Source organism: Elephas maximus, chromosome 11 (assembly GCF_024166365.1).
Source record: "Elephas maximus indicus isolate mEleMax1 chromosome 11, mEleMax1 primary haplotype, whole genome shotgun sequence".
In the NCBI taxonomy this organism is placed as follows: Eukaryota; Metazoa; Chordata; class Mammalia; order Proboscidea; family Elephantidae; genus Elephas; species Elephas maximus.
In genome coordinates this window covers 57245982-57260239 of record NC_064829.1, presented here as the reverse complement: position 1 = coordinate 57260239, position 14258 = coordinate 57245982, and the positions used below count along the sequence as shown (strand labels likewise).

At 47.4% G+C, this 14258-nt stretch overlaps 1 protein-coding gene across 5 annotated transcripts in view; it reads right to left on the bottom strand.

Annotated features, from left to right (window-relative positions):
* Positions 1-14258, bottom strand: part of CTIF (cap binding complex dependent translation initiation factor) — a 301119-nt gene that overhangs the window by 208213 nt on the left and 78648 nt on the right. For all 5 annotated transcript variants that reach the window (XM_049902306.1, XM_049902308.1, XM_049902309.1 and 2 more), the window contains one exon: positions 12357-12428. In XM_049902306.1, the coding sequence (XP_049758263.1) occupies positions 12357-12428 (72 nt within the window). The remainder of the gene's footprint in view (positions 1-12356; positions 12429-14258) is intronic.

Here is a 14258-nt window from a genome sequence, read left to right as displayed (position 1 = left end):
TTTTTGAGACCTTTCTGCAGGGCCTAATTCTATTGACATCACTCTGATTAACCTGTCCTGGGACCCATCATTTCTCAGATCCACTTGATCATACATTGGCTTATCTTCTCGGGAGCACCTGCCATGTGCCTGAGCCTGGACAAATACTGAGGATAAAAATATGAAGAAGTCGAAGGGCGGAGCCAAGATGGCGGACTAGGCAGACGCTACCTCGGATCCCTCTTACAACAAAGACACGGAAAAACAAGTGAATCGATCACATACATAACAATCTACGAACCCTGAACAACAAACACAGATTTAGAGACGGAGAACGAACTAATACGGGGAAGCAGCGATTGTTTCCAGAGCCTGGAGCCAGCATACCAGTCAGGTACGGCACAAGCACAGAGACCTGCTCCACCCCCCTGAACTAACCCCGGGAGGGGGACTAGCCGGTTCCACGGGCGGCGTGGGACGCAGCCGTTAGGAGAAGTCCCCGGGAGGCAGTGACTGATCTTGGAGCAGAAAGAGCAGCACCCGAGCCGGGGAACCGTCCCACAGGGATTTGGACTGCACGCAGATTTTCTGGAAAAACTAGTTTCCCAGTGATGGCTCGGAGACAACAATCCATATCAAACCACTTAAAGAAGCAGACCGTGACAGCTTCTCCAACTCCCCAAACAAAAGAATCAAAATCTTTCCCAAATGAAGATACAATTTTGGAATTATCAGATACAGAATATAAAAAACTAATTTACAGAATGCTTAATGATATCACAAATGAAATTAGGATATCTGCAGAAAAAGCCAAGGAACACACTGATAAAACTGTTGAAGAACTCAAAAAGATTATTCAAGAACATACTGGAAAAATTAATAAGTTGCAAGAATCCATAGAGAGACAACATGTAGAAATCCAAAAGATTAACAATAAAATAACAGAATTAGACAACACACTAGGAAGTCAGAGGAGCAGACTCGAGCAATTAGAATGCAGACTGGGACATCTGGAGGACCAGGGAATCAACACCAACATAGCTGAAAAAAAATCAGATAAAAGAATTAAAAAAAATGAAGAAACCCTAAGAATTATGTGGGACTCTATCAAGAAGGATAACCTGCGGGTGATTGGAGTCCCAGAACAGGGAGGGGGGACAGAAAACACAGAGAAAATAGTTGAAGAACTTCTGACAGAAAACTTCCCTGACATCATGAAAGACGAAAGGATATCTATCCAAGATGCTCATCGAACCCCATTTAAGATTGATCCAAAAAGAAAAACACCAAGACATATCATCATCAAACTCACCAAAACCAAAGATAAACAGAAAATTTTAAAAGCAGCCAGGGAGAAAAGAAAGGTTTCCTTCAAGGGAGAATCAATAAGAATATGTTCTGACTACTCAGCAGAAACCATGCAGGCAAGAAGGGAATGGGACGACATATACAGAACACTGAAGGAGAAGAACTGCCAACCAAGGATCATATATCCAGCAAAACTCTCTCTGAAATATGAAGGCGAAATTAAGATATTTACAGACAAACACAAGTTTAGAGAATTTGCAAAAACCAAACCAAAGCTACAAGAAATACTAAAGGATATTGTTTGGTCAGAGAACCAATAATATCAGATATCAGCACAACACAAGGTCACAAAACAGAACGTCCTGATATCAACTCAAATAGGGAAATCACAAAAACAAACAAATTAAGATTAATTAAAAAAAAATACACATAACAGGGAATCATGGAAGTCAGTAGGTAAAAGATCACAATAATCAAAAAGAGGGACTAAATACAGGAGGCATTGAACTGCCATATGGAGAGTGATACAAGGCGATATAGAACAATACAAGTTAGGTTTTTACTTAGAAAAATAGGGGTATATAATGAGGTAACCACAAAAAGGTATAACAACTCTATAACTCAAGACAAAAACCAAGAAAAACGTAACGACTCAACTAACATAAAGTCAAACACTATGAAAGTGAGGATCTCACAATTTACTAAGAAAAACGCCTCAGCACAAAAAAGTATGTGGAAAAATGAAATTGTCAACAACACACATAAAAAGGCATCAAAATGACAGCACTAAAAACTTATTTATCTATAATTACCCTGAATGTAAATGGACTAAATGCACCAATAAAGAGACAGAGAGTCACAGACTGGATAAAGAAACACGATCCATCTATATGCTGCCTACAAGAGACACACCTTAGACTTAGAGACACAAACAAACTAAAACTCAAAGGATGGAAAAAAGTATATCAAGCAAACAATAAGCAAAATATGAAGAAGTCACAGACTTGCCCTCAAAGAATGGGATGAGATGACACACACATATTAAGTAATTACAATACAGTGTGGTATGTGCTCTGATTTCAAGGTGTGGCAGTAGGACCAAAGTACAGGCAACTCTCCCGAGGAGGTCAGACAAGCAGAGGGAAAAGGAGGAAAGGAGTGATCCAAGCAAGGTAGTGGTGTGTGGAAAGGAATCATGGCAGAATAGAAGGCATTCTGGGTAACTTTAAGGCCTTCCGGGTTTGCGCAGGGAGCATGGTGGGGCTGGGAGTAGCTGGAGAGTGTGTGTCAAGGGACTCCAAGGTTAGTGAGTTGGTGTTCTCCAAGATTACCCACCCTCGGTCCTTGTCAGGACCTACTGGGGACCCCACAAGTGCCCCTTGGTGATCAACCATCCTCTTATCTACAGGCCCCTTTTACAAGGATGGTACATCATGGCCCTCCTTCCTGAAATCAGCAGATGGCCTTCTCATGTCCTCACAGCCACACACCAAGTGACTACACAGACCCAGGCCAGCTCAGGCTGTTCTCTGGCCTCTCCAACTCCCACTTCCTCAGGAGCCTTGAAGAGTCTCACCTACTGTCCTCCTTAGTACCTACCCAGCCAGCCCTCTCCCGCTGCTGACCACAGCCAACAACACCCTAGTGTCTGGACAATGCTAAGCCTCATACTAACTCTCTCCCTCAATTAGGCTAACATTCCCTGGATGGCACGGACCCTGGCTTCTCTTTTCTGTTGTATCCCCCTGCCTATTCACCCCCACCCCAGGCTTGTAACCCAGTATCATCCATTAAATATTTTGTAGCATGGACTCTGTGGCCAAGCACTGACAGCTCTCCATCACTGGCTACTTAAATGATATTCTCCAGCTTATTATTGCATGGTGGGTCCTGGTGGCCATAGCATTTCTCTGAGCACAGCCTCCTCCCAGCCCTGAGACCACCCAGCCCCTGCCCCCCAGGTTGCTGAGATGCCAAAGTTCTGAGAGGTCCTATCAGAAACAATTGTCCTTTTCAGTGGGTAGTTTTTAGCACTTACACACTGTGGGATCCTTCACAACAGCCCCTTTTACCGGCAATTAGAGGGCCCCATGCCAGGGTGAGCCATAATGCTCTCAGAACAGATCACAAACGGGTAACCAGCACTTTTAACTGCATGGAAAAGGCAGTGGAAGCACCCTGCCCTAAGCAGGGAAACTGAGGCTCCTACTGGGGGCAGAGCTAACTCCGGCTCAGGGGAGGGCAGACCCCAGGAAGGCCCAAGAATAGCAATGATGGTAACAGCAGGTACTGACATAGAACTCACAACACTTTAGGCACCATCTGAGCACTGGACATTTATTATAATCCTGTTGTTCTTCTTAGCTGCTGTTGAGTCGGCAGGGCTCATGGCGACACCATGCACAATAGAACAAAATGCTGCCCAGTCCTGCACCATCCCATAATTAGTTGTAGATCAGACCACTGTGATCCATAGGGTTTTCACTGGCTGATTTTCAGAAGCAGATCTCCAGGCCTTCTTTCCTACTCCATCTTAGTCTAGAAGCATCCACGAAACCTGTTCAGCATCATAGCAACACACAAGCCTCCAATGACAGATGGGTGGTGGCTGCACTCGAGGTGCATTAGCTGGGAATCGAACCCAGGTCTCCTGCCTGGAAGGTGAGAATTCTACCACTGAACTATCAATGCCCCCATTACAACCCAGGAGGCAGATATTATTATTATCATTCCCATTTTACTGATGAGGAAACTGAGGCATAGAGAACTTGCCCACACTCATACAACTAGTTCCCAGGGTAGGGGCCCAGACAGCATGGCCCAGGGGTTGTGCTCTTAACCACTGTGCTATGTAGGCATACTATTCAGATAAATCCTGACCCCACTGTGGAAATTTCCATAAAGCAGGAATAAAACCATCTCCTACAAACATTCGGATTCTCCAAGCCCAGCTTTGCTTATGACTGGGAAGGCAGGGCTGGTGCGGGGAGTAAATTGCCTGGAGTGAAGGAAAGAGGCCCTGGAAGGGAGAGGGGGCTGAATAGGTATTTATAAGGACAGGAGGCTCCATGCGTGAGTCAGAGAAACAAGGGGAGAGAGAGAGAGAGTCATGGCGCAGGGGAAAAATGCTCAGGCCAGTACAGTTAAACAATAAACAGCCCTGTTCTATGCTGCTGTTTTCCCTTTATTAACACATAACTGCCTTGTGAGTTTTGCCTGTACACACACGTGTGCACGTGCATTGACAATCCTGGGCTGTGTTTAGAATCTAGGCAAGCCTGGCTGAATAGGGCAGGGGGCAGCAGGAGGCCCCCCGTTAATGGGTGAGTTGCAGGTGAATTACCACCTGGAGAATGCCGGGCTCCCAGTGCAAATTTCCCCAGCACATCTGCAACTCAGAGACAGGGGTGGCCGGCCCTCTGCCCTGGTCTCTACCAAGCCCCTGTCCCAGGACAGCATCACCACAAGCCAGCATCCCGTCAGTTTGTGAGTAGCTGGGCTCTAAAGAGGCCCAGGGATGGGCAACAGAGAGAGAAAGGTGGCCAGTACCTGTCCTTCTAAGGGCTCGCAATCCCACTCTGCTCCCTTCTTGATGCAGAAAGTCACTCAATCAGTTCCATCCTGAGGACCGGGAGGCAAGCCTGACCTAATGTGGAGACTCTCACTTCACGGACACAGGGCTCCCAGGGAGCTTACTGGGAGGGTTCTTTTCAATAACGTACAAAACTTCTGTCCTTTCTCCCCAAGGATGCCCTCCCCAACTCTCCTGCCTCAAATTCCAATCTACCACCCATATAAGTGAATTAACACCATGCTGTGCACTGTGTGGACCACAAAAGGCCTGAGGCTATAGTCTTACTGACCACCTGGGGATTCACAAGGAGCAGAAGGAACAAATCAAGATGGCAGGGAGTCAAGTGCCATGTGATGAGGTGCATGCCATCCATGCTGCCAGCTTTGGGGGAGACAGCAGTATGATTCGGAGACTAGGGGAAACCTCCTGGAAGAAGCAACATGGTTTTGACTCAGAGTGGGTAAAACAGCCTTCTGGACCTGGACTTGCCACCTGCTTCACACAGGTCACCCTGGCTCCTTGGACCTGTGTTTCCCCATCTGTACTGTGAGCATGAGGACTAGCTGGGTAGTTCCCGAGTGGGGTGGGGGAAGGCAGGTAGAACACATGAGAAATGCTGTGAGTTTTTACATTAAATGGAATGTACAGGGAACAAAAGACCCTAAAGAAATATGTCCAATGGGAGGATCTGCCAATCAGAGAGAAAGTGAGGAGATGAGGGCAGAGGGAAGTGGCGGGGCAGGGCAGGGCCCAGGGAGGAACAGTCCTGTCCAGGCCAATATATGGATCAGCACCAAGGACAGCTCTCTGTACTGTAGAAAGGGGGTGGCCCCCAACATTTTAATACCCCACAATGGAAGGGCTTTTGAGGCAGGAGAATGCCCAGGTGGAGACCAGTACAACTTTTGGGTGGGTGCAGAAAGGCCATTCCTTCCACTCTGGGACTGCTGTGTCTGTTTGTCCATCCTGTCCCCTCCCCTGAGCTATCTCTGTCTTCTAACTAAACCTGAAGGTCAGGGAGAGGTGGTACACAATGACTGAAGCCTGTGGCCAAGGGTATTTGTCCTAAGCCAACCCTTTCTGTCCACAAAACTCTCTTCTGGGCTGACTCATTAGGGGGAGACTAAGTGGGAGTATGGAGTAAGCTGTATATAAGCTTATATGTGAAAGACTGACTTGATTTGTAAATGTTCACTTAAAGCTCAATAAAAAAAAAAAAATCTTTAAGCTCAATAAAAATTATTAAAAAAAAAAAAAAAAAACTCTCTTCCAGTTAATTAGGCTTGTGATTTAGGGTTTAAATAGCCATGTTATTTAAATAGCCTGCATTCAGCCACACCAGAGGCCTGTCCAGCAGACACCAGGCCCATTCCTCCCTGTACTCAAATGCTCCTCAGATGGCTGCTTTTTCATACAAGAAGGCCTTATTTCTCTAAGCAGGTTGTAGGTTCTCTGAAGGCAGAGACCAGGCCATGGCTCACACAACAGGTACTCAGTGAACAGCTGGCAATAGTTCTCCCTATAAAAGTCAATCATTAATATTCTTTGCAGTTGTATCCTGTTCCCCTAAGTAAGTTAGAGCCAGAAGGCACCATGAAGGCAGAAGCAGATGGAATTTTCAGAAAAAGAGAGGCTCACATGCTGGCAGGTGGCGGAGGCTGCCTTCTTTAGATCTCACCAGGAGGAATGTGTTCGGTTCTAGAAGGCATGTTAAGAGGAATCACAGTGCTTCCTGGAGGAGTAGCCTATGACAGGCTGGGACCTACAAATCACCTTGTCATATCCCAGACCTAAGGGTGGCTTAAGAATCTGTCCTGCATCCCGTAATCTCCGTGTAACAGGGACCATGCCTAACTTGTTCACTACTCTAAATTCCCAGATCCTAGCACAGTGCCTGGCACATGGGCGGCCCTCAGTGATAATTTGCTCATTGGATCAATGGGTAAAACAAATAAACAAAGGAATGAATTCACCATGGAAAAAGGGAAGTAGCTGCAGGAGTGAGAATATTTAGCTTAAAAAGACGACTTTCAATGGTGGGCTGCTGGAGGAGAGACACGGGCAAAGGAGTAAAACTAAAACCATCAGCTGGAGATATGAGAAGGAGGCTTTGCCCTGAATCAAAGAAAGAACATTTTGTCAACTAGAGATGCCTAACAACGGCCTGAGATGCCTTTTGAGGCAGTGAGCTCCCTATGCCTGGAAATTTCCAGCCATTCAATAGCCACTGCACTGTAGGATGGACGGGGGGACCAGGTAACCTCTTAGCTTCTTGCCATCCTGAGAGCCCAGGGTGTAAGATCCACACGTCTTAAGGGTTCATTTGAGACTGCTTAGCTCTAAATTTGAGGTGGTGGAGGAGATGAGAGGAGGAAAAGGTCAGTTCCAGCCTCAGGTGAGTGTCTACTAGAGGCTGGGCATGTGACAGTCATTCTAACCAGTCACCAAATAGTTCTATTTTCCTCCATTCCAGGAACACAGTAGAATTACATTTCCTAGGTTTTTACTAAATGGTAGTGTGTTTATGGCTGAGTGGGGGTTATGTGACTAGTTCTGGCTAGTACGCTAAGAAGTGGAGTGTGTTACTTCTGGCTAGATTGTTGAATTGTCATTGTGAGACTGTCTAGATCCCTTTCCTTCTGTCACAAGGTTAACTGGTTGAGATGGCAACTGTTCCATCAAGTTGGGTGCTGAATGTGTTGTTTTAAGTTTTGAGGTTGTAGGGTTGTTTGTTACAGTAGCATTATCTGGGCTATCCTGACTGATACAAGGAGACAGGTTTATTTGCATGGAACAACCAGAAAACAACAGAAGATACACAATGGTAAGCTGGACAGGAGTTCTACCATCTTAGCCCAGCACATAGGCACCTCGGCATTCATCATCCTCATACCCCACTACTCTTGGAATACCCAGCACTAACCATTGACCCAAGATGTTCTCTCTCCTGTCGCTTTAACCTCCCAAAGTTATGTTGAACTTCAAGTTTTTGCTAATGCCATTTCTTCTCTCTGGAATGCCCTCCCTCTTCTCTTCCACCTATTCAAACATCCTGCCCACTGCTGAAGGCACAGGTCAAGTCCCACGTTCTTTAAGACCTCTCCCTACCCACACAGATTATTCTTTGGAGTGGCTGCTGTACCTGTGGCCACAACCTCCCTTTTGGGGACTTAACATGTATATCTTTCTCCCATTTCATGTTATCAAGCTGCGATGGTTAATTTAATGTGTCAGTTTGGCTAGGCTATGATTCCCAGTAGTTTGGCCAAACCCTCGACTAATAACTTTCATAACACAATCTAACGTAATCACTGTCAGTAAGGTAATTGAATTGAATTGAAAGGGGGATTTCCTTAGGGTATGGTCTGCCTCCAGGTTATAAATAGATATTTTGGCAGAACTCTCTCTCTCTCCACTCCACACCCTTCTCATCACTGGTGGACTTACCAGCTCCCCACAGTCCCATGAGCCAGCAGGGGCTGCAGTCTGCTGCCTGACCTATGGCTTTTGGGCTTGTCAGCTCCCACAGTCACATCAAGCAATCCCTTGAAGTAAATCAGTCTCTCTCTCTAAATACATATGTTGTTGTTGTTAGGTGCTGTTGAGTCATTTCTGACTCATAGCCACCCAGTGTACAACAGAATGAAACACTGCCCGGTCCTGTGCCATCGTCACAATTGTTGTGCTGAGGCCCCTGTTGCAGCCCCTTTGTCAATCCATCTCATTGAGGGTCTCCTCTTTTCTGCTGACCCTGTACTTTACCAAGCATGACGTCCTTCTCCAGGGACTGATCCCTCATGATAACATGTCCAAAGTAAGGGAGACAAAGTCTCATCATCCTTGCTTCTAAGAGGCATTCTGGCTGTATTTCTTCCAAGACAGATTTTTACATATATGTCTCACTAGTTCTGTTTCTCTAGAAAATCCAGACTAAGATACTAGCCTCTGCTTTACAAACAGGTAACGAGCCAGAAGTCTCCAGCTCATGTGTCTGATGAGCTCATAGTAGGTTGTCAATAAAAGTACTGACTGAGTGGAGAATAGCATGATCATGGATTGAATTGTGTCCCCCAAAAGTATCTGTTAACTTGGCTAGGCGATGATTCCCAGTACTGTGTGACTATCCACCATTTTGTCATCTGATGTGATTTTCCTATGTGTTGTAAATTCTGCCTCCATATTAATGAGGTGAAATTAGTGGCAGCTATGTTAATAAGGAAGGACTCAATCTACAAGATTAGATTTTTGTCTAAAGCCAATCTCTTTTGAGATATAAAAGAGAGAACCCAGAAGAGAGACATGGAGACCTCACATCACCAAAAAAGCAGTGCCTAAAGCAGAGCACTTCCTTTGGATCCAGGGTTCCTGCGTGGAGAAGGTCCTAGACCAGGGAAAATTGATGACAAGGACCTTCCCCCAGAGCCAACAGAGAGAGAAAGCCTTTCCCTGAAGCTGGCAGCCTGAATATAGACTTCTAGCCTCCTAGACTGTGAGAGGATAAATTTCTCTCTTTTGAAGCCATCCACTTGTGGTATTTCTGTTACAGCAGCACTAGATGACTAAGACAAGCATCATGAATATTAAACATGATATTTCTCACATATCCATGGAAGCTGCTTAAAAATCTAGGCACTTGTTCTATGATAGCATTTATGCTAATGATTTACAAATGGCACTGAATCAAATACAGTTGTTACTGGAGGGCAGCAAGGTGACTGGCAGAAAACTCTTTCTACCCTTTTCTATGGGCCAGAGGTAACCGGTGTATTTGATCCCCCTCCTCTATCTACCATCTGTCATGCCCTAGAGCTAAGTCAATGTTGGCACCGATCTACCTAGCCCGTAGGGTGGCACGGGTATCAGGATGGATGGGGGAATGGCAGAGAAATCAGGAAATCCAGACCTGCTGCTGTTTTTCACAGCTATTTGGGCCCAGTCAGCCATTTCATGGAGACATAGGATATAAGCATTTCAAGGACTTCCCAAGAGGCTCCAAGAACTCTGTGTAGCCCGACCCCTCACATTGCAGAAAAGGTGCTTGGAATCAGCGCCACACCTTGGGTCAGGAGTCTCACTCTCTCCTGATGCTTCAGTTGCTATCAGGGATCCTGATGGAGCAGGGGAGATGCCCTTCTCTCCTCATTCCAGGCAATGTAGGATCATAGGCCATCACCCAGGACACAAAGGCCTTTCCTAACACGCCCCCACCTTTCCCAGGGCTCCATGTGAACCGCCAGATAGGAGGCGTGCTCTTCAGTTTCCAGCAAAGGTTTCTTCACCTTGCTCAGCAGCCAACATTGGAGGCCAACAAGTCCCTCAGGCGGGAAGTCATTCTCAAGGTCTAATCAGAGGCTCTATTGTTGTGCACATTAATTCGATTCCTTGGCACTTCTGTGCAGATGGAGAAGAGCTGCTTGCTCCTGACTCAAAACAGCCTTTCCTAGGCTTTCGGCTTTCTTTCCTGAATGTTCAAGCCCATGCCAGCACCTGGAAATGTTTTCTAAATCCACAGCTGTTTCATTCTCTCATTTCAGGTTCTTTCCTCTCAACCATCTCCACGCATTTCCCCTATTAGAATGAAAAGCTGGAAACCATATCCTAGCATCCTAACAAGATGATTACGTGATGGACAGCTGTCTGGAAAAGAAGCTGCCAAAAATCCACCAAAAAAGCCCACTGCCGTTGAGTTGATTCCTACTCATAGTGACCCCACAGGAGAGTAGAACTGCCCCATGAGGTTTCTAAGGAGCAGCTGGTGGATTTGAACTGCCAACGTTTTGGTTAGCAGCCTGAGCTCTTAACCACTGCACCACCAGGGCTCCAAATAATCCACAGTTCAGCTGAACCCCAATTCCTGGCAGCTGAACAGGCTTTTCTGGGCTACCTACAGCCCATTTCTTGTTTTGGACTCTCTGGCCCCTTCCCTCCCACCTGGTGGGACTCAAACTACCCTCTGAAAGGATTCGGAGAAGGCAAGGGGTTTTTCTGACAGTAGATGACAAACAAACATCCTGTAACAAAAGGAAACATGCAGGCAGCTGTCCCCCAACACAATGATGGGGCAAACCCTGCAGCCCAAGAAAGACTCCCAGAGCTAAGGTTGACCATCTTCCCTCAGGACAGATGGAGAAACCCTGCTTTAATCAGCACCATGAGGCTGAAGTCAGCCCCCAGCAAGTGGGCCCCGGCAACATGTCCAAGCTGCAGCTTTAAAACCAGGGCATGTTCCTGAGCAGCCTGTGAGGCGGCTCCCATCTCTCTGGACTGGCCAGTCTGAGGCTGGGCTGGGGCCGGGGATAAATGGTTCTTTTAGGCCTTCTAATCCCAGGGATGAGGTGTCAGCAGGAACAGCTGGACAGCCAGAGGGTGCAGCAGGGCAGGCCGGGGGTCAGTCACTCAAAGAGTAGCTGCCTCCCTTCCCCGCCAGCTGTGCAGCCCACACAGGAGCCTGCGGTACCTCACAGGCAAGTGGCAGGGTGAGAAGCTGGGCACCCACCTGGCTCCAGCACAGCTAGTTGGTCAAGGGCAAGGAGATAGGCCCGTGACACCTTACCCCCAGGATACCCCCTTCTCAGGCGCCCAGCAGACCTGGAGCAGAAGTGATCTCCGAAGTGCCCCACAGCATCAAACCCAGGAGTCACCAGCAGGAAAAGACTGGATGATTCCATACTACGTGTCTAGGTAGATGCCATACCACTATCCAATCCATCCTGTCTGATTCCAACTACGTGACATCCTGGAGAAAGACCACTGGTTGTCAGGAGTTCAGGGCAGAGGTGGGGGATGAACAGGGGGCGCCCAGAGCATCCTAGGGCAGTGAAACTCTCCTGTGGGATTCTCTAACGGTGGACACATGACAGCATGCATTTGCCCAGACACAAAGAGTGAACGCTGATGTAAACTATGGACTTCAGTGAATAATAGTGCACCAATGTTGACTCATCAACGGTGACAAATGTTCCTCGAAATGCAAGATGTCAATAATAGGGCAACTGTGGGGGAGGGGAGAGGGAGCCTCTGGGAACTCTCCACACTTTCTGCACAATTTTTCTCTAAGCTTAAAAGTGTTCTACAAAATAAAGTCTATTTAGAAAACAAATTAATTAAATTAAACGAAATTCTATAGTCCACTGTTTGTGAGACCCATCAGTGTCTACGTGGGACCCGCCCATCGTTCATTGTAACTGCCGCATAATATTCCACCATAAAGATTTATCAGAAATCATTTCTTCATTCTCCTCTCAATGGACACTTGGTTGTTTTCAGATGCTTGCTGTTACCAATAATGCTGCCACTATAAAGAAATCTGGTTGATCCACGGGCCCAGGGGTGGGAAAGCTTCCTGTGGGCAAGGTCCTCAGGCCACCCCCCACCCACCCATTTTCGTGCCCTTTCAATATCAGCACCTCTCAGGGGGCCGCTGTGTGTGGCCCAGGAAGCCAGAAGAACAAGACTTGTGGCGCCCCCCAGGAGAAAAGTGGCACCGGTTCCCTACCTGTTGTGGGGGTGCTCGCCCTCGGGAGAAGGAACAGCTGCTGTTCAGCCGCTCGCTGCAGTCTGCCGTCCACTGCGGGAAAAATGGAGTGGTCAGTGACGGCAGGACACACAGTTCATCTGCACTCTGCCAGCCTCCCCAGCCTGGCCCTGCCCTCCGCAGGATAGCAGGCTCTGCCACTGAAAACCCTACTTGGCCATTTTTAATGGCAAATCCTTCCTCCCAGCAGGTCCTGGTGTCACAGCGGTTAAGAGATACAGCTGCTAACCAAAAGGTGGGCAGTTTGAATCCACCAGCTGCTCCTTGGAATCCCTACGGGCAGTTCTGTTCTGTCCTATAGAGTCGCTATGAGTCTGAACCAACTGGATGGCAATGGGTTTTTACAGGTTTTTCAACAGGTCCAAGCTGGCGTCTCCGAACTCCACATTTGAGGTGATCTTTAGTGTTTGCTTGGGGAAGGCAAAGAAGCCCTGGTGGTGCAATGGTTAAGCAGCTCAGCTGCTAACCAAAAGGTAGGCAGTAAGAACCCACCAGCAGCTCCGTGGGAGAAAAGACCTGGCAATCTGCTCCCGTAAAGATTACATCCTGGAAAACGCTATGCCTCAGCTCTACCCTGCCATATACGGTCACTATGAATTGGAACCAACTCCCTGGCACAAGCAGGGTGAACCCATTTCTCTTCACCTCAGTTCAGCATGGTGAAGGAGAGTCAGCTACAGTCCAAAGTCACCCAAGCGGGACAGAGGGTCAGTCTGTGGACACCCAGCACTGTTTGGCTGCCTGGTCTAGCTTCAGCCACACTAAACCAGTTACCATCAAGTCAATTCCAACTCATGGGGATGCTGTGTGTATCGGAGTAGAACCGCACCCCATAGGGTTTTCCATGGCTGATTTTTCAGAGGCAGATTGCCAGGCCTTTCTTCCAAGGCGCCTCTAGGTGGGTTTGAATTGCCAGCTGTTCAGTTGGTAGCCGAGAGCTTAACCATTTGTGCCACACTAGCTTATTGCTAACTACACAAGCCCCCTACAATGTAAGGGGTGTGGCTGGAGGTGGAGGTGAGGCATATATGTATCTTCCTGTATACCAGCTTCCAAGGACAATAACCTGTGTCTTATCAGGATAGCCTGGGATTGGAGAAGAGCCCCAGGATGGCAATCAGAAGCTGGGCTCAAGCCCAGTCCCTTCACTTACCCCATGAGACCTCGGAGGGCTGGTTCACCCCAAAGTGTGGTCTGACAACCACTGCATGAGAATCTCCCGAGAGTCGACCCACCCCGCCCGCTGACTCAGATTCTCTGAGAGTGGGGCATGAGCACCTGCATTTTGACAAGCTTCCCCAGAGCTGACACTGGAAGTTTGGGAGCCCCTGAAATGCATGTGACCTCCGAAGCCTCATTTCCCCATCTGTAAAATGGGGACAACAATGCTGAGTGACTCTGCAAGGTTGACATGAAAGACCTTTTTAAACTATAAAACACTGTGTAGATCTAAAGTAGCAATGGTATTATGATGCTGCCTCTGTAAAGTGCCTGCTACATATACAAGTGTGTTTTCATTACTGTGTCAAATGTTAGCTAGCCTCTCGGTCTAACGTTTTGAACACTGACTTTAACCTGCACTCCATGTGACAGATGAAAAGCAGACGGAGCCCAGTCTCTGGATATTCAATGCATCTGCTCAAAACTGTTGGCAGTGGCTGGCTCTGGTCAGTGCAGCCCTCGCTCTGTAAAATCTTGATTGGACACGCCCTCTGACAGTGGGTCAAGGGCACAGCCTTTGTATAGGACAGAAGTTTTATCACAATGCTGAGGACCTAGGCTGGGTACAGGGTGCTCTCGAGTAGCACTGTCCCACTGAAATAAAATGAGAGCCACTAACCTGAGTCATATGTGTAATTTAAA